This window comes from Sciurus vulgaris (genome assembly GCF_902686455.1).
Source record: "Sciurus vulgaris genome assembly, chromosome: 4".
NCBI classification, from domain to species: domain Eukaryota; kingdom Metazoa; phylum Chordata; class Mammalia; order Rodentia; family Sciuridae; genus Sciurus; species Sciurus vulgaris.
Window position 1 is genome coordinate 167,401,205 of NC_136464.1, and position 20,842 is coordinate 167,422,046.

Genomic DNA, 20,842 nt, shown 5'->3' on the forward strand with positions numbered 1-20,842 from the left:
CAAATAGAAATTCCTCCACTTGAGAGAATTGTTGTTCAGAAGGAGGCAACAGTAGAAGAACTAATCTCAAGTCAGGATGTCAGTTCTACAGAAGGATTTGCAAGAAACAGCAAATTTAATTCCTGGAGGTTAAAGGACCAAAGAACCTATGAAAGTTCCTTAAAGAGAATAAGAGTGTTCTAAAGCAATGGCTTTTTTGTTAATATACGGGACATGCTATGGCATGTCAAAAATATTAGAACTTGCAAGCAGGTATGTGTAGATGCTATAAAAGTCTTCCAGATAAGATCTGATGTCCACCTCTCTTTCCTTAAAAGTGCTGCATCTTCTTTACAAAATTGAAATAAATGCTATCTGGTAGGCCCATATCAAGTCCTAGAAATAATGATCTTTTGTCCAAAAGATGCAATACATCATCCATGTTTCTTTTTCATCAAATTGCCAAATGTACTAGCATATGTAAACGTCACCTTTCATATGACATCCTTCATCTAATACTGAAAATTTAAGATGGAGACCCACTGTGCACTGGAGATGAAGAATAGGAAAATCACTCACAATATGTGAACTCTAACACATACTGCAAAGAGATGGTATGGTTCAAGATGGTATGGTTCTCAATATTCTGAAATAATCTGGAGGGACAATATTATATTTCTTGGGAAGATTTCTTGGATTTTTTGTCTTTATTCAAATTTATTTAACAAATATCTATTATATATCTATTATGTAACATGCACTGCCTTATCCATTGTATTCTCTATGGCCGTGCTGATAAGAGGGGCAAATCATTTTATTTATTTATTTCTCAATGACTTTTATCAATTAGTCTTGCATACTGTTTCAATCTGCATGCTCCCTCATTTATTCCTAGTTCATATTCATTGTGTATTTATTTATATGTATTCATATTACATTTTCTGTTGTCCATTTTATTTACTATCACATTTAATTTTTATAACAATTTCATTTGATAAAGAATATTATAATTTCATTTAAAGACAGGCAAACAGATGTTCAGAAAGTTAATTGGATTTCTAAGTTCTGGTAAGATGGAAAGCAGAGTTTGGATGAATTACTGGTTGATGCCACAGTCTTCCTTCTTAGCTGCATATGTAATATTTGTAATTTTTTATCTGCTTTAATTCCTATTCTGCCTCAGATATATTCCACCATTTGTAATTACATCTCCCCCATCTCTATTTGTTTCTGATTCCTATTTTAACAACACATTTAACCAATCCAACTGTGTTTGCTTGTTTTGAGACTTTTGTTTGTTTTGAAACTTACTCTTTTTGCCTCTTCTTTTCTTGGGTGCCAATTTCAGTGGCCACATTCTGCTAGAAAACTCTGTGGAAGTTCTGTGAACCTCCAATGGACGCCCTGGAAGAGATGATTGACCTTTTGTAATCACCAGATAATTTGCAACATTTACTATGATAAAAAAGAAAATGCCCCACCCCAAAGAAATATGCAATTTATCAAAGAAGATGTTTATTAAGCACAAGATAAATAATAAAATAAACATGGCATGATTCAATAAGATACATATTTGAAAGTTTTACAAACTCCCTTACCCTACTTTCTCATTATTATTATTTCTATTCTTGGTGCTGAATACTTAATACTTTAACCTATGCTGCTTCATCCTGCTTTTCTTTGTTTCAATATTGTTATCTTGTCTCCTTGACTAAGTTACACATAATGTGGGACATTTACTCTAACTACATACCTAACATAATCATGAGTAAGTATTGAACATTCAGTAAATATTTGTAAATGTATGTAGACTGATTATCACAGCATGTAACTATGTATTTATATAGTTTGCTTTTTGGAGTCAATTTTTAACATCGGAAGAATGTCATCTTTAAAAATTAAGTAAATTTTCGGAGTCCAAAATAGCATTTATATGGGACACATATTATTAGATTAGAATTTCACATAGAAATGAAAATATTATTTTCTTTGGCAAGTTTTGTTAACTTCAAATTATCAAAGTTACAAAATAATGATATAAGATGCACATGTTTATAAAAGAAAAAACTTGGAATTCATCAGTGTAGAAATCAAAATGCCTATTTTGTAAAAGTATTTAGAACACTAACACAATAATTCAAAGTTCAACAATATAACACATATCCCTCATGAAAATATCAGCCCAAGAGCAGCTGTTCTGGCCAGAGTCTAAGAGTGCTATGGAGTTTGTAACAGAGGGGACTTGTCAACAGGCTGTGTCATGGTCTTATTTGACACAGCTGCAGTTGGATTTTCAAGCTGACCCCCATCTGGATAGGACTTTGATGTTTCTGAAAGATTCTCATTAGAGCCCAAATGACCAACTGAGTAGGTCAAACAGAAGGACAGATGGCAAGAACATGAAAAGCACTTACTATTTCCACTTACGAAAAAAATCTTACTCCTATGAATCTCTAAAACATCTTAGTATCTGAAGGTAACACTTCATAATGAAGAGCATGTTTGGGGTTTCAGGTTAAAGGGAGATATGTGTAACATAAATAGTTTGGAAAGTTTTTTGTTTGAAATTATTTAATGAGACCATGGCACTTCTGCCTGTCAAATCCAATACTAGCATTCTGCAAATCATTCAGAAAATACTTCTAGAAGCCTGCTTTTTAGTTTCAGCTTACAACTGATTGCAGACTAAACACATATCTTTATATTTCCAGTATTAGTTTCTAATATAAAATGTATAAAATTAAATCTCTGAAGTTAACATTACTGTCACAAAACCAATATCATTTTGCAATTATTTCTACATCTCACAGAATATAAATTATAAAGTTCATATTACATACTGAATGTGTAAAATATATATTGAAAATGTTGAGATTATTTAAGCCACTATAAAGCAATACATGCTATAAATACATAACAGACACATATATGTAATATAAATATTGAATTTTCTCAGTTATATACACAATATCAAAAAATGTATATTTCATTTTGATTATATAGTATATGCATATTTTTGTTAGAGGTAACTAAAACCTTCAGAAAATCTTTATGGAATTCTTATGTGTTATGAGCGTCACCAAAATAATGGAATTTTTCAATTTATAATACTAATTCGAATCCCAAGTTATGTTTGAATTATTCTTTATAATTTACACATAGAAAATTTTAAACTAAAATAATAATTTGTGATAAATATAAACTTTGCTTTTGTATTTTCACACATTGTAAATTCATTTATTCTTGTGTGGTTTCATAGCAAACTGAATTTATATACATTAATACCTTACATGTGTGACTATTTCATATTACCTATATTGAAATAATATTTGTGTTTATGAGAATTTTGAATAAGGAACAATTCTACTGATTTACTTTATAAGTATATATAAATATATATGTATATATTTCAAAGGACACTAGAGCTAATGATGGTATGTATCTATTTAACTGATATTACTATTTCTCACTTAGCAACTACTTGAGTCCCTGCATCATATTTTCTGACAATCATCACTAACCATGAATGTTCACTTTTTGAGGGAGCAAGGGGAACAGGAGAAAAAAATGCTGAACACATTTGCTAGTGGAAGCCAGCAAGAAAATTTCTGATAGACCATAAATTCTAGAGCTTCTAGTTGTTCATCTACCAGATAATTTATTAACTCCCTGTATGCTGTTGTATTTGTTTCACTACTAATGCTGACTGAGCAATTCTTGTTTTTTTTTTTTTTTTTTGATTCAATAGATTAATGTACACTACAAAGTAATTTGTAAACTGCTATTATTCTTTTACTTTATATCATCATGTGTTTACAAATTAACATGAGTGATGTTTTTAGATAGAATAAAACATACTTTACTAAAAAATATCTGAAAAGAAGATTTCAAAACCTAATGACATTAAAGGACCCATGGCCTATTTTTTGGTCATCTGAAGGCTTAATAAAACTTGGAATTTGATAGACAACAGAAAGCCAAAGACAGAACAATTTTAATACTGAAGGAGTAGAAAGTACAACTCTTAAGTCGATGGTAACCATTAATCTTTGATATTATAGCATCTGGCAGCAAAATACAAAAAAGATATAAACTTTGTTTATTCTCTCACCAAAGAAAATATATAGATCAATTTTCAGGAGCAATCTAAAAATAAAAATACATCATGTATGCATTGCACGTATAAAGAAATTTAAATGTAAGTGTTTAGTAAGCTATGTTAACTGTTATAAAACAGTAAGAATAAATTATGTTGACAAATTTTTCTTGCTAGCTAACAAAATGTTCCACTCAAGCCCTATGTTTTATATTAAATATTCTTATACAATTTGCAGTTACATTTTTCCAGGCTGAATTTTTCAAACATGGAGGAAGGAAAACATACTTCTCAAGCGTTTTCCACATGCCTAATGCCTTTGTACCAGGCTATAAGGTGACCATTTTCCTTTATGTTGCTGCATTGTGTATCCAGTTCTACAGCATGGACAAATACCTTTAGCATGCATACTCTGTTCAACACACAGAGACTCACACAGCCGTAATTCTCCCCTAAAAGTTTTTTCCAATGCCTAAAATAAGATGTGTACAAAATCAAATTTAACATATGCCTTCAGAAACTAGCACTTTCTTCCATTGCTTGGAATGTTTGAACAATAATTCCCTGATGTGTTGCAGTCTTTCAGGATCTGTCTTTTCCTTTGCTCTTTGGCGTCATCTCACTCTTTGACTTCATCCAACATTCTATACTCCAGCACATGAACTTTTTCCTTTTTTATTTTTCTAACTAATGCATTATCACATACTGAAGGCAGAATCATTCCTAAGCACTCCATAGGATTTGTTAAAATTCGAAAGGAAGAAATTACCGTAATGACATTTTCTAATTGGGTACAAAATCAATGAATATTCAATTATTTAAAGTGACTTAAGAACACAGAAAAGATAAATAGCTATAATATATGAGTATTCAAATTTGTATACCTAGCTTCCAAAATGATCTATTTATAGAAGTGCTGTTAGAAAATACATTAATACTGGGTTTATAACACACTACATTCATAATTTTATCATTCTATTCTATAAAACTTCCAATATGTTGAATTGATTATCATAATTCTATTTTTTTTTTAACCAGGGATTGGACCCAGGAGTGCTTTGCCACTGAGTCACGTTCCCAGCCCATTTTTATATTTTATTTAGAGACAGGACATTGCTAAATTGCTGAGGCTGGCAATTTAGGATCCTCCTACCTCAGCCTCTGGAACTCTGGAGCCACTGGGATTACAGGTGTGAACCACTGCAATGAACTGATTATCATGATTCTTATTTTATGTTGAGGATACAAATACATGATTATTAAGTAACTTCCTCACTTTGTAGTAAAAATCAGTGGTACAACAACATTTGAATCCAAAGTCTTTATGGGCTTAAGTTCTTTCTACTACACAGTTCTGCTTAAAATGGGTTGTATAATTTTAATGTTGGAGAGAATTTCAGGAGAACTCAAAAAGGTAAAATTTATTGTGATTATGAAATAAAATTTTATTCTTTTATTTATTAGTTAGGACTTTGCAACAGCCAGAAACTGAAACAATCAGCTCTTGTTCAATGTTGAATATACTTGAAGAACTGACTTATTTTTTGTTATAAAATATCTTACGAAAGCAAATTTGAGAGAACAAATATTATGGAATTGGTATTGGATAATATATACAAGAAGGAAGATGTTGTTTTATCTATTAAAAACTTCAAAAGAAATGAGCTTCAGAAAGGCATCACATTTTCCAATGAGTTCTTCAGCTTGGCTTTTAATTTGATGAACCATAGCAGAAACTACTTTGAAGTCAAAATAGGCTCACTAACCCTTAGGGAACCAGCCAATTGTACCTTCTTTTTCAGAACTGTTTCAATAAATTAAATATGTTTAAGTAATTTCAGGTTTATATAAACTTCATTTCAGTGAGTAAAAAGAATAATGGCTTATATTTAGGCTGCAGAAACAACATGGCTATTCTCACTAAGCAAACTGTTAGTAAGAAGCAAATTGAAAAATCATTTTTAGTGATAATTCTCTGTATTTTCATCCATTCCATCTGTCAACCTTTATTTATTCCAGGTCTATTTTTCATCAGGCTGTATGCTATCTGTTGGAGTTACAAAAATATTTGGGAGACCACTCCTTTTTTCCTAGAAATTTAATGCAACTGAACACAGAAGCAGTATTTAATACTGAGTAGCCTTCTAGTTGCTATGTTGCAAGCATGGAATCACAGCAACTTGGGAGGATGAGGGAGAAGTATTGCAAGCTCAAAGCCATACTCAGCAATTTAGCAAGGCTAAGAAACTTAGCAAGATTCTGTCTCAAAATAAAATAAAAATAAAAAGGACTGGGAATATAATTCAGTGGTAAAGTGTCCCTGGGTTCAATTCCTAGCATAGATGATAGAGATAGATAGATAGATAGATAGATAGATAGATAGATAGATAGATAGATAGAAAGATAGATAGATAGAATTAAGTAGCCTGCAGGTGCAAAGATACTATGGACCAGAAGTAAAACTGATGATGAAATATGCATATCCTGAAGTAAATTTCTCAATGGATTAAATGTGCTCAATTAAAATTCATCTGTCGAAATTGTAGTTTTGGGGAAGTAACATATTAGGGCCTTTGGGAGGTAAGAAGGTCTTGAGGCTGAAGCTCTCATGAATAGGATTGGTCTTCTTTAATAAGGGTCACCAGAGAGCCCTCTTGCCCTCTTTTCTCTTTGTGAGGACACAAGATGTCAACACTGCAACTCAGAAGAGGTTCCTCACTAGAAATCCACCAGTTTGGCACCAGGATCTGGATTACCACCTTCCAGAACTATGAGAAATAAATTTCTGTGTTTAGGTCACCCAGTCTGTGGTACTTTGTTACAACATTTTAAGCTGACTACTGAGTGCTGTCCTATGCCTTCACTCAGGGCTGCTCCAGCAGCTTCTGTGCCCTTGGCACCCCAGGCATGCAGCTGCCTGTGTCCTGTCTGTTTCCTGAGCTGCTATCCCTCTTGATGATTTGCAGTACATGCAATGATTGTACTCAAAAATCATCATCTCAGTGATGTATACCCTCTCCATACTGCTTAAAAATTAACCCAATGGTTACATTACTGATTGCTTTTATAATGTTTTCAACACTCTACTTCTTTTATACTAATAATTTCATTAAGCCTATTTATATCTGTTTATATATCTGTTTATATATCTATTTATTTATCTGTTGCTTTCAGTACAATATTAACTACAAAAATGAGAGGATCATTATTTATTCAACTTTTTAAAAATTATTTTTTTTATTTTTTACAGACTGAATTTTGATTCATTGTACACAAATGGGGTACATCATTTCATTTCTATAGTTGTACACAGTGATGAACTACTAAAAGAAGCCATATCATTGTACAGTTATTTGTCAATTGTCATAAGACAGAATGAGTCCTTTTCCCTAAATATAACTTCAATATAACTTCAATGACTATCGTACTAAACAATTTTTTTAAATCAAACACACCTATGCTAAAAGATTGGGTTGTAATTTCATTGCACAGAAGTGAATGACACACACACACACACATATTATATATATATTCTACAATAATATTTATATACAGAAAATATATTTCAATGTATTCTGGATATATTTCTTTAGAAATAAGCATTATACTCAAAGCATATTGTTACCACGACTTTTATATATCAGGGACTATCTCATATTGAATCAAAGCATCCCACTTAAAATGAGAACTAAACAACAAATTAACTTCATATTTCCTATACTTCCAGACTTTGGGACTACTTTACAATTGTCACATCTAATGCAACATGCTTTTCGCATTCTTTTAGAGAATTTAACTCATATTTTTATGTGATAAAAACACATTTCTTGTTATATTTATGATTCATTAGTAATGTACAACACCTAGTTGTATTTTAGATTAATAGGCAAATAATTATTTTTTTTCTTCCAGTTATCTTGTTTCTAAAGTTTTGCAATCAATATGCGGATATACATTTTGATACATGAATGAGAAGGTTTAGAATATTTATAATCATCATTAAATCACATTTAACTCATCACCCACTCCAAAGTTAAAATTATATGGCCACATCCTTGGACAACACATCTTTATATTTTCTCTATTTTTAGGTGTTCATTTACTTTTTGAAAGAATTCAGACCTTAAAAATCTGTCACTAAATTAGGCCCAAACTAGAAGGTAACCATGTGTAAAAGGAGATTTCTGGATGTCATTTTAAAAGCTGTTTGTTGTTGTTGTTGTTGTTGTTGTTTTTTGTATTCCATAGTCAGTCATAGTCCTTATACTATAAGGCAAACTTTAAGGAGACAATAACATCTTTTGGCTTTTAGTCTAGATACTTTCAAAGAGAGAGATTTATGTATTTATTTATTGTGTGTTCTTCATGTGGAATGACAAAAACATACTTCTCAGTTTTAATACAGAGAAAATTGATTTTATCTACTGATTGTGATAAGCTGAATATTAAACCCCAAATATCTAACCTTGAGCTCCTAACTTGCAAATACTATTCTAAATGGCAGAGGGGATTTTGCAGTTTTGATTTCATCAATAATTTTCTGATGAGGTTATCTAGTGCTATTCCAGTGGGCCCAAAATATAATATTCTGTATCTTTAATGAGAGAGAGGGAGAGAAAGAGTGAGAGAAAGAGAGAGAAAGAGATGCTAAAGGAAATTGAACATAGAAGAGGGTGAGGTGACAACAGAAAGTAAGGGGCATAGAAAAGTTTTTTTTTTTTTTTCAGGAGAAAATCACTTTATTCTAATAAACTCAAAGAACATCAGAACAGCTGGTTTAAGGAGGGCACACAAACATTTGACCAGCCCCAAATCTGAACCAACTCACTGAACTTCCACACAATTGGAACTCTCTTTTGCTGCCATTCAGAAACACTGAAGCTATTAGGTGAGGATTTACTCTGCAGTCTTACATTTCATACTTTCATATCGATCACATTTTTATGCTAGTTACTTGGTCATCATAGCCGATTTTCCATCTCTTCAATTGAGCCTCTCAATTACACTAATCCGTGAGCAATTCTGCACTGCTTCAGCACCTCATTGAAACCCTCACAGAACTTAACATCAGCCTGGTTCTGGACACACTCCAAAAACTGTTTTATTTCATAAAAGCAAGGGCCACCCAGCTGCTGCTGCTGCGCTGGCTGGGTTCCCTGAGGCTCCTGGTAGGTGATATCGGGCTTTGAGGGCTCCACAGCACTCCCTCCGCTGAAGCCTCCTGTGATGGCATGGCCCAGTGTGTGCCCCACAGCAGAGCCCACAGCCACACCTGCCGCAGTGGTCGCCATCTGGGCCATCAGACCTGGCTGCCGGGGTGCTGCAGCAGGTGAGCCCACTGCAGCTGGCGGGGCTGCAGCTGGCGGCTGAGCTGCTGGTGCCTGCCTGGGCGCAGCTCTCATCTGAGGGGCCCGGCTGGCCGGGGGCGCCACGCGCGAGGTGCGGCTCCGGCTTCCACGCGGCATTCTAACTGCGCGTCGGATCGGCGTCCAGAAAAACCATAGAAAAGTTTTGAAAATACTGAATCTTCAGTTTGGAAGATGGAGGAAGTTACCATGAGTCAAGGTACGAAGTGGCTGTAGCTCACGATGGTGAAGATAGGGAAGGAATTGGTTTTTCCTGAATGCCTACAAATGGAGTGTACTCCTGCTGACAATTTGGTCATTTTGGTTAAAAGTTAGTAAAACTTATTTTAGAATCCTGATCCCAATAATTCTAAGACAATAGAATTGTATTAATTTAAATTGTGATGTTGGTGGTAATTTGCTGTAGCAACAATAAGAAACTAATGAATACAGTCAAAATTTGAAACATACATGTTAGATTTTTTATTTTATCTTTAAACACTAGGATTAAACTGAGATCACAATTATAATCACTGCACATGATAGGGCTCAATGGTATGTATTTTACCCTGAATATAATTCAAAGTTTCATCTCATTTTCCTTTCATCATTTATCATTTCTCCTGATTTTCAAACTATCTGACAGGATTTTGTTGCATGCATTGTTTTCATTATTAAATGATTAGTCAAAGGCATCCAACAATTTCTTGTACTTTCTATGTTTTCCTCTTCTTTTTTTTTTTTTTTTTTTTTTTTTTTTGGCAGTTTTTAATGCAAGTTGTAAATATGGTTACTTTATTCCTGCATCTTCTCAGTTGTTTCTTCTTTATATTTGCCCTTTTCCTTTCCTACTTGGTAAGACTTGGCCTTCCGTCCCAGGATCTTTTTTGCGGTCTTTGTCCAATTTTAGTGTGGTGATAACCACCTTGCTAGGGTGAATGCCCACATGGACAGTTGTGCCATTAGCCTTTTTCCACTGCACCCATTCAATATAGATGACATATTTCTTTCTGTAAACCTGGACCACTTTGTCAATCTGCTGACCTTTATAGTGTCTGCACAACCTGAATTTTGTCATCCTTTCAAATGGACATAGATGGAACATCGTAATTCTGTCTCAGCTCTTTGGAAAGAGCGGGGACATAACCCTCCTGCGAATGTGTGAAGGTGCATTGAAATGCCTTTTGCAGTTCTTGCTTTGGTCAGAAGCCACAAAAGAATTGAACTTCATTTTACTCAGTGCCACTTCAGTGATGGTCACAAAAGGGAAGAGGTCTACATGTTTCCTGATTTCCTCTTCTTATCATTTTTATTTCATGCATCTGGAACTTCATAGTTATTAAAATAGAATGGTTTTCAGTAACCTTTGAAGGATCACACTTAAGAGAGTTTTATCACCCTGTGGCCTGAGGTGCTACCTGGTAGTGAGTTAAGAAATTTTAAAATATTCTAAATCATAGACTCTAGAGTTCCACTAATGATCTAAGGTAATAATGCACTAAATATAATGTATATCATTGGAGAAAAGATAACCTTTAAATCAAATGGTACTGGGAGAACTGGAAATCCATATGTAGCAAAATGAAATTACACCCCTAACTCTCACCCTGCACAAAAAATCAACCAAAAGTGGATCAAGGACCTAGGCACCAGGACAGAGGCCCTGCACCTAATGGGGAAAAAAAAGCAGGCCCAAATCTACACCATTACAGCTTAGGACTTGACTTCCTTAACAAGATTCCTAAAGCACAAGAAGTAAACTTACTTACAAGAATCAATAAATGGGATGGAATCAAACTAAAAAGTTTCTTCACAGCAAAGGAAACAATCAATAATGTAAAGAGAGAGTCTACAGAATGGGAGAAAATCTTTACCACATGCACCTCAGATAAAGCATTAGACTATAGGATATATAAAGAACTGAAAAATTTAACACTAAAAAACCAAATAACCCAATCAATAAATGAGCTGAAGAACTGAACAGATGCTTCACAGAAGAAGAAATGCAATCAATCAACAAATATATGAATAAATGTTCAACATCTCTAGCCAGTAGAGAAATGTAAATCAAAACTACACTGAGATTCCATCTCACTCTAGTCAGAATGGCAATTATCAAGAATACAAGCAACAATAAATGTTGATGAGAATGTGGGGAAAAAGGTACAGTCATACATTGCTGGTAGGACTGCAAATTGGTCCAAACACTCTGGTAAGTAAAATGGAGATTCCTCAGAAAACATGGAATGGAACCACTATTTGACCCAGCTATCCCACTCCTTGGTTTATACCCAAAGGACTTTAAATCAGCATACCACAGTGATGCAGCCATTTACAGCACCTCAATTCACAATAGTTAAACTATGGAACCAACCTAGGTGCCCTTCAACAGATGAATGAATAAAGAAAATGTAGTATATATACACAATGGACTATTACTCAGCCTTAAAGAAGAATGAAATCATGGCATTTTCCAGTAAATGAATCAAAGTGGAAAATATCCATGTAAGAAGAAAGCAAAATAAGTCAATCCCAAAAGAACCAAAGTTTCAATGTTTTCTCTGATATGTGGATGCTAATTTGCAATAAGGGGGTGTTCTTGGGAAGAATAGAGGTACTTTGGATTAGATATGGGGGTAGAAAGGATGGTAGAATGAATACAACATTATTAACCCAGGTGCATATATGATTGCATGACCAGTGTAACTAACTCTACATCATATACAACCAGAAGAATGAGCATTTATACTCCATTTACATATAATGTGTCAAAATGCATTCTGCTGTCATTCATAACTAATTAGAATAAGTAAAAAAATAACTAAGAGTAAGTGGCAGAAAGATCAATAGAGGGAAGGGAGTGGGGGTGAGAAAGGGAAATAGAAGAAGTACTCCTGTCGGAACTAGAATAATTTATATTCCATGCTTGTATAATCATATGACAATGGATTCTACTGTCATTTATAACTAAAAAGAACCAATAAAATAAAATTTAAAAATATACATATACTGTATATATTTTCCTATACATTGTGCTGAATATATATAGTAGATATACAAGTTTACATGTGTGTATGTATATATGAACACATATACATATAAAATGTGTATACATATATTTGCATATATTTTTCCTCTTCCTTCAAAACAGTGTTGCAGAGAAAAAGTATGAAAGCAAATACCTATTGATCATGTGCTTTGTATTATTACTTTTATAAATAAATAGTATTTTGCTTCCTGATCATTGCTGTGAGCTTGTGCTTAAATAAAAAAGTTCAGATATCATTCATATCATTTTGGTATTTCAAAATACCTCTTCACTAAATGTCAAAAAAATACATAAAACTCCCATCTCTATTATTATTTTAATTTCAGAGTTGGAAATGAAATGCTATCTGGGCATTCTGCCATATTTTCTTCTATCACCCTTAACATTTTGACTTTCATGGTTAAATTGAATTACATTTGACCTGAAGCTTCCTTTGTATCTTGAGTCCATAGGTAGCGAATTATAACCTAATGTCATTTGTAAATAAACTGCAATTCACTTATGAGTACAGTCTTAAAACAAAATATCCATAGCTCAGACTATCAATGAATTGACTTGTGTCCCTGTAAGACTAATGGCTCATCACAGTATGCCCAAACAAAATAAATGCCTAGCTGTTAACAGGTCAAGGTTTTCTTTATGTTACTTCATTTTCTCTCTACAAAGACTGCCTGTACATACCGCTGGATAGAAATATTTGAACCTCAACTGATTCCAGGTGCTGCCCAATTCATGAATTATTTTTTGCTGAAATAAACTTGCTTCATGCAATTTTTCTAAAGTACTTTTTTTAATAATTGTGAAATCTGATATACCAGCAGTCTATGATTTTATGTATGGGAGAGAGATTCAATAATGACAAATTTTCTTAATAGATGCTATATTAATAAAATTTAAATAAAAATCAAATCAGGCCAGGGTACTCTATTTATCTCAAAATTATTGTTTCTAAATTCTCACTAATTATAAATTATGTCTTTAGTCTACGCTTACCTGTCAGCACTTCTATTATTATTGCCTTTGTGGTTCTTCATCATTGGAATTCTCTTTCTTAATCTTTCTTCAAAGGATTTCTGGAAAAGTAGTCAATTTTTCAAACTGCATTCTTGAGGAACAAGAGACATTCTAATTCAACAGCATTGCAAAAACTGTCACTCAGGTAAAAAGTACTTTTCTTTTTAAAGAAATAAAGCTTTGTTTATCTTCATTAACTATAAAAGAAAAATCATGGTAATAATTCTACTAGGAAATGATGTTAAATTATTTTGGATGTTTCAGTCCACTATTATCCATTTGATAAATTGTCTTTTTTAAACACTAATTGCCAATGTGCTCTCTGTAGCTCTGTAATTTATTTTTTTCTCACACTGAGCCTTCACGATAGAGAAATTAAGTAATTGAAATGAGGAATGATTGAGGGTAAAATTGAAAAGAGTAACTTCATAATGGGCTTGAAAATTAAAAAGAACATTTGATGGAACTTTGGGAACTCCTTTTATATAGCAGAAATTGAAAGTTCATGCTCCTTAGAAAAAACCCAGAGGATATGCTGCCTAGATGCAGGAATTTCTGCCTATTTTAGTTTTGTTTTATTCTCAATATCTGAACTATGATGGCTATGTGATATGTGTTCAATGAATGTGTCAACTAATTAAATGAATTAATTAATTGTGTAGACAGCTGGATGGATGTCTAGATGGATAGAAAATATTATGCTAAATTTTGTGTAGAAAGACACAGGAACTAGACTAGCTGGAATACTTTTAAAAAGTTGGAAGATTTAAATTACCCAATTTAAAGACTTAATATATAACTACAGGAAACACACATACAAGCAGGCACATACATAGATCAATGGAACGTAATAGCTCTGAAATAAATCCACACAAATATGCCCAGATGAATTTTTGACAAAGGATCAAAAGCAATTTAAAATAAAATAAATTAGAGGAGTCAGAAATGGTGGCAGAGTAACTGTACATCCCCAGGCATAAATCTAAAAACAAAACAAAACTCAAAAACTTGATCTTTGTTTCACATTCTATATAAAATGGATCATAAAATTCATTGCTAAAATTAAAACTGAGACCTTCAGAAGATTTGAGAAAACCTTTAGAATTTACAGTTAGATGAATATGTCTTAGACTTCCCTCCAAAAACATGATCCACAAAAGGAAAACATTGATAACTTGGACTTTATAAAAATTGAAAACTTTTGCTTTGGCACAAGGCCCTGGGTTTTGATCTTCAACACCACAAAAAATATTTAAAAATTTAAAAAAAAAAAACACTTTTCTTTATAAAGTTCTTGTACAATTTGTTAAATGAATGGACTGACAAACAACTGTAGGAAAAATATTTTGATATATTTCACAGAAGACTACTATCTAAATTATATAAAGGAACTCAAAACTCAACAATCCAGTTAGAAAACAGGAAAAAGCTCTGAAGAGATATTTCAATGAAATTGATAAGTGAACATGTAAAAAGATGTTCAGAGTCATCAGCCATTAGTAAAAACAAATTAATTATTTAGGAGATCACCCCATAAACACATAAGAGTGATTTCAGTGAACATTTCAAAAAAAAAAAAATGACTAAAAGCTCACACCCATTAAAATGATATCACTTCTATACTGCTGTTGCTCCATTAAATGGTACAAATGGGCTGGAAATGTTATGGCAGTTTTTTTTTTTTTTTTTTTTTTTTTAAATTAAACATGCAACTACCATGGTATCCAGCATTTTAGTCTTTGGCATCTATCCTCCAGAAATGAAAGTGAATTTTTTCACACAAAATATGCATTTGAATGTGTATAGCACTTCTGTTCTTAATAGTCCACTGGAAGCAGCCCAAATGTTTCTCAGTGAGTGATTTTTTAAACTGCGTGTGCTGCATTTATACCATGGAACAGTACTCAGTAGTAACAATGAAAAATCACTGATACCTATGAGACATAGCATGCCAGAAAATTTTGCCGAGTGAAAAACACCATTCATAAAAGGTTACATATTCTAGAATTTCATTTATATAGCATTGAAGTGGAAATTATATAATCTAGAACTGCCAAGACTATTGCAGTTGAGAACAGATTAGTAGATTCCAAAAGTTAGAGTGAAGATGGGCAGGAATTTGACTGGTTATAAAATGAGAAATCCTTGTGATGATGGAAATGTTCTCTATCTACACTGTATCAGCATGAAGATCTTTTTCATTTTGGATGATGTGATCATTTAGGGGATACTGAATGGAAAGTATGAGTAATCTTTCTAGATTATTTCTTATTACTTCCTGCAAAACTAAAACTAACTTAAAGTAAAAAGATGAATTTAAAAGAAGAGGTTATACATCCATAGAAAATATTAAAGATGTATAGAGATCCAAGAAATAAATCAGTAAACACATAAATTTAAATTTGGAAAATATGAAAGACTTTAACTCACATGAATTTTAACATGAAAAGTATTTTATTTCTATTAGAGAAATTATAGAGAAAGAAATGGCAGACAAAGCTTAGCCACGTAAAGTAGGCCAGCCTTTCATTAAAGACAAAAGGGAATTTTGTTATTTTTTTCAAGATACATTGAAAACATCACATACCTAACAAGGAAATCTGAACTCCATATTTATATGAAGGAGACACATTCATCAGACTTGTAGTCCTGAGGGGTAATTTTGAGCTCCTGGATCTATTAAAGAAGATATGCTCATAATTTATATAGTGATAACCTTGAATTTTGGCAAAACATGCAACTTTCATACCTGGGGTAAGACTCAAGAAGGCTGATCAAGACACAGCTACAAAGAGCTATCATCCAGCAAGCAGCTATTGCAAACTAAACAATGAGTGGATCTTACTCAGGTTTGTGAGAAATTTAAAATTCATCTACCACAGTAGATAAAACTTGATGAATACTCCAAGTCTCAGAAAATCCTTGACTTATATGTATGACTTAAAGTACTCAATAATAAAGACTACTTTAGACCCACCCTCAAAATATTAAAAATATCATTCAGAAAAATTTGCTTTGTGATCTACATATGAAAATCAAAGATCTGCCAAATGAAAGGTAGAGATAATGGGATGTAGACATTTCACCCCATAAATATCACCATGTTGAACATTCATTAAAAATTGCTTGCCATTCAAGAAAACAGAAAATTGTGATTTCTAGCCAGGGGAAAATCTGTTTGAAAATGTCATTAAAATGACAAAGATAATGATTTCGACAGAACCAGATTTTAACTGTTACTAGAAGTTTAAGAAAAAACATGAATAAAGTGAGAGTAGAAATTGAAGTTTTGTTTTGTTTTATTTTACAAAATAGAATTTCTAAATCCAAAAAATTCAATACCTGAAATATTGCTCTGCCACTTGATATGTATAAAAGCAGCCATATACTGCAGGGTCTTCATTGATCCTGTTATAAAGACATAACAATGAAATCTCACCAAATTGAAGTACAGAAAAGGAAAAGTAGAGCAGACAAATGGCCAGTCTGTGATGAGAAATTATACTGAGTCTTCAAGACAACATATATTTTGAGATTCAGGGAAAATGTTCAGAAAAAAAGTTCGTGAAATTATGGTTAAAAATGTCAGTTTTGAATATAAATATTAACTCAGTATATGAAGGCAAATTAAAGAGAAGACAAAATATTTTCTTACAAACAAAATATGAGAGGAACCTGGCACCAGGAACAAATTACCAGTTATTCAGGATGAAAGAAAATAATGCTACAGGAAATAATATTTGCTAGCACCTTGAGGATATGTAAATAAGTTTAAGAAATTCCAGGAATGGTTGTTTTTGGTTGTTGTACCAGATATTTTACTGATAAAAATAAACTACCAGTACACTTTTGTAAGTCCCCAAAATAATAAACTGCCAATGACAAAAGCAGGAAAATGAAAGTAGACTGTTAGAAGGCCCTGATGTTTTAAAAACCCAAGAAAATTCTTCTCCTATTATAGTGAGAAGTGGGTAATTTTAATATACGTAAAATAGTATTATAGTATAAGACTATCTTCTGTTCCAAAATTCCTTACAATATATAAAATTGAAAACTTTAAAAAGCTAATCCTTCAAAATATCATGGGCCAAATACAGACAAAGGAAATACAGAGAGACAGAAAAAAAATCCCATAAAAAATTCCATCCTGTAAGAAGACCATATAATAACTAATGATGTTTGATTTATTTAATCTCTTTCTCTATTTCTCTATCTATCTATCTCTCTCTCTATTTTTGTATTGGACATTGAACCCAGGGCCGCTTTTTCAGTGAGTTACATCTCTAGCACCTTTTTGTTGAATTTCCAGACAAGGTCTTGCTAAGTTGCCTATGAGGGCTTCCAACATGCGGTCCTTCTCTTGTCCTCCCAAGTAGCCCAGATGACAGGCGTGTACCACCATGTCCAGCAATGTCTTTTAATTCGTAAGGGGAAAGCCCACTGAAGTATATTAACCATAGTTTTTCAAAGTGGTAAAAGTACTAATTACATTATGTTTTCATACATTAGTGAGTTATGCTGTAAACTTTTGAATAACTGAAAATAAGATTCATGTAATAATATAAAGCTCAAGGAGAAAAGAGAATAGAAATATTAAACAATACTAAATTAATAAAAGTATATATAAAAGAGAGATAAAATTATCATAGAAGCAGAATGTTACCAAAAAAGTGTAACATAGTTGATTTAAATCCAACATAAGCATGGTGGGCATGGTGGCACATGCTTGTAATCCCAGCAACTCTGGAGGCTGAAGCAGGAGAATCGAGAGTTCAAAGCCAAGCTCAGCAATGGTGGCTCTAAGTAGTAGAGGCTCTGAGTACTGAGACTGGCTCTAAATAAAATACAAAATAGGACTGGGTATGTGGTTCAGTGGTTGAGTGTCCCTGAGCTCACACAAAAAGAAAAAATATCCAACATAAGCAAGATTATATAAAATGTAAATGGACAAAAATTAAACTTTAAGGTTTTGTCATAATAATACACTGGTAATCACTGTATGTTGAAAAGAAAACAATAAAAAATACAAAAATATAGAAATATGGAAAGTTAAAGATCAGAAGCATATATTATGCAAGGTTTCCAGAGATAAACAGGCATATATTATAATGAAAATGGATTTTTCTCCCAAAGAAATCCTTAAAACATTATGCAATATTCTGAAAAGGAATAAGCATATATAAGCAATTTTTAAAGATTTATTTGCTTCATATTTATTCATTTCTCCATTTCCTTCAATATTTCTTGAATATTCATTATTACAAAATTATGTAATATATGGTTTAAGAGAGGATATTTCATCAACTTGCATGTTAAATTGTATTAAAGGGTAAAGTTTAGTGTTTTTATATACTATTATTATTTTCTAAGCAAGTATTAATTACTAGTCTTTAGGGCCCCTAGAGACAATAAACATTTTGATTGATTGTTTTTAATTGTTTTTTAAAATGTCAAGACTACAAGTTTCTACTTAATAAATAATAATCATAAATGGATTATGAAAAGATAAAAAAAGTATATCTGTATGAAAAAATGCAAACAAAAATATTAGTTGTTCATTTTTAGCAACATTATTTTAGCTCTGTATCTTTAGTAAATTATTAATAAACTGAAGAAGAAAAAGCATAATCAAATGGCACAAATATATACATCAGAAGAAAAAGAAAGAAAACAATGTATTAATATATTTTATAATAAAAATAATTGTTATCAGACAACTCACAACTAATGAGTTAAAGCAATGTGTGAGCTATCACTATATATGACTAATGAGCACTATATATAATAAAATTCTGACTACAGTTTATACTAAGTACAAAAAATCCAAAATAATCATGTTGAGGTCATACAAATTTCTGACACTGGTATATTAATAATATTAGTATTTTACTTAATTCTATTAAATATTTAGAATCTAAGAACAATAGGGAAAGACAATGTGTGTAATTTGGGGTCAAATTAATACAACTGAAATCCATTGTTGGCATTGTTGATATTTTCTTTTTAATCATATTAAATACTGCCTACTGTGGTATGATTGAAGAAAAGAAATAACATTTCATTATAAAAATAATAATGAAGCCAGGTGTGGTGGCACATGCTTGTAATTCCAGCAGCTCCAGATTGGAGGCTGAGACAGGAGGATCTCAAGTTGAAAGCCAGTCTCAACGACAGCAAGGAGCTAAGCAACTCAGTGAGACCCTGTCTCTAAATAAAATACAAAAAAGGGCTGGGGAATGTGGCTTGGTGCTTGGGTGCCCCTGAGTTCAATCCCTGATATGCTGCTAAATAATAATAATGATTGTTTAAAATGCTCTAAGAAGTATTTGTCTCAGGAACATCCTATAAAGGTAGCATAGAAAATATAAATTTTCAAGGTACTTTGTGATCTTTATTCTTAGTTCATGCTTCTTTTCTCTGAAACTCCTAATTCCTTAACAGATACAAGTATCCTTACAACACAACAGTTTGAATTGTCCATCTGTACTGTCAGTGTTCAGCTGTGGAAGTACACACTCCTATTCTCAAATGATGGAAAAGTTATTAGTGAGAACTTCATAGTTTCATGTTTTGGTTCTTCAGGGAATATTAACCCTCCTGCCATTACTGCCCTCATCTTGGCTTTCTCTAGCAACAACATCTAGCTTCTTTTGCTTTACTCTCATTACATTGTTTTTGTCTTTCTCCTATTACATGATCAATTCACTTGAGGGCAGAACCATAGTCTATCTATCATAGGGAACAGTACCTTCCAAATATATAGCAGTCCTTTTCATGATAAAGCTGATGACTCAATCTTTATTTAATAATGCATTGAAGACATTTTGTAAACACAAACTCTAATTTATTTTATTTCATTATTCCAATATTTTGTATCTGTTTCCTAATGTAGGGCTAATAAGATACTTCAAACTGGGAGGCTTAAAATAGCAGAAAATTATTCTTTCACATTTTTTGAGGTCCAAAAGTCTGAAATTAAAGTGTTGATAGGGCCATGCTCCATCCAAAAGCTCTGAGGAAATCCCGTTTCCTCTTTTAGCTTTGAGTGGGCCCTGCTGTTTTGTGTTTTTTAACAACACAGGTCCAGTATTTGCCTCTGTCTTCAAGTGACCTCTGTCTTTCCTTTTGTCTCTGTGTCCTCTCCTCTTTTTGGAAGGACACAGTCATTTTATATATGCTCAGTACAAATCCAGGACGACTTCATCGTGAGATCCTCAACTAATCATGTTTTCAAATACCCTGTACCCCAATAAGGTCACATTCTGAAATTTCAGGTGGACGTGAATTTGGGGGGAAGGGTACACTCTTCAATCTGCTAAAATGTTTTACTTTGATTTGAACTTAGTCACTATTTGGAAA

The 20,842-nt window shown here is 32.6% G+C and overlaps 1 protein-coding gene and 1 pseudogene across 2 annotated transcripts; both read right to left on the reverse strand.

Annotated features, from left to right (window-relative positions):
• Positions 1–9,075: 9,075 nt before the first annotated feature.
• LOC306659315 (coiled-coil-helix-coiled-coil-helix domain-containing protein 2-like) lies at positions 9,076–9,560 on the reverse strand (the record flags this gene model as incomplete). The annotated part of the gene is made up of 1 exon (XM_079136761.1): positions 9,076–9,560. Exon 1 carries the CDS (start codon positions 9,538–9,540, stop codon positions 9,076–9,078), a length of 465 nt encoding a protein of 154 aa, XP_078992887.1. The 5' UTR covers positions 9,541–9,560.
• Positions 9,561–10,187: 627 nt separating this feature from the next.
• On the reverse strand, positions 10,188–10,651 carry LOC306659342 (large ribosomal subunit protein uL24-like; annotated as a pseudogene). Its single transcript has one exon. The product of its transcript is annotated as a large ribosomal subunit protein uL24-like (transcript).
• Positions 10,652–20,842: the final 10,191 nt, after the last annotated feature.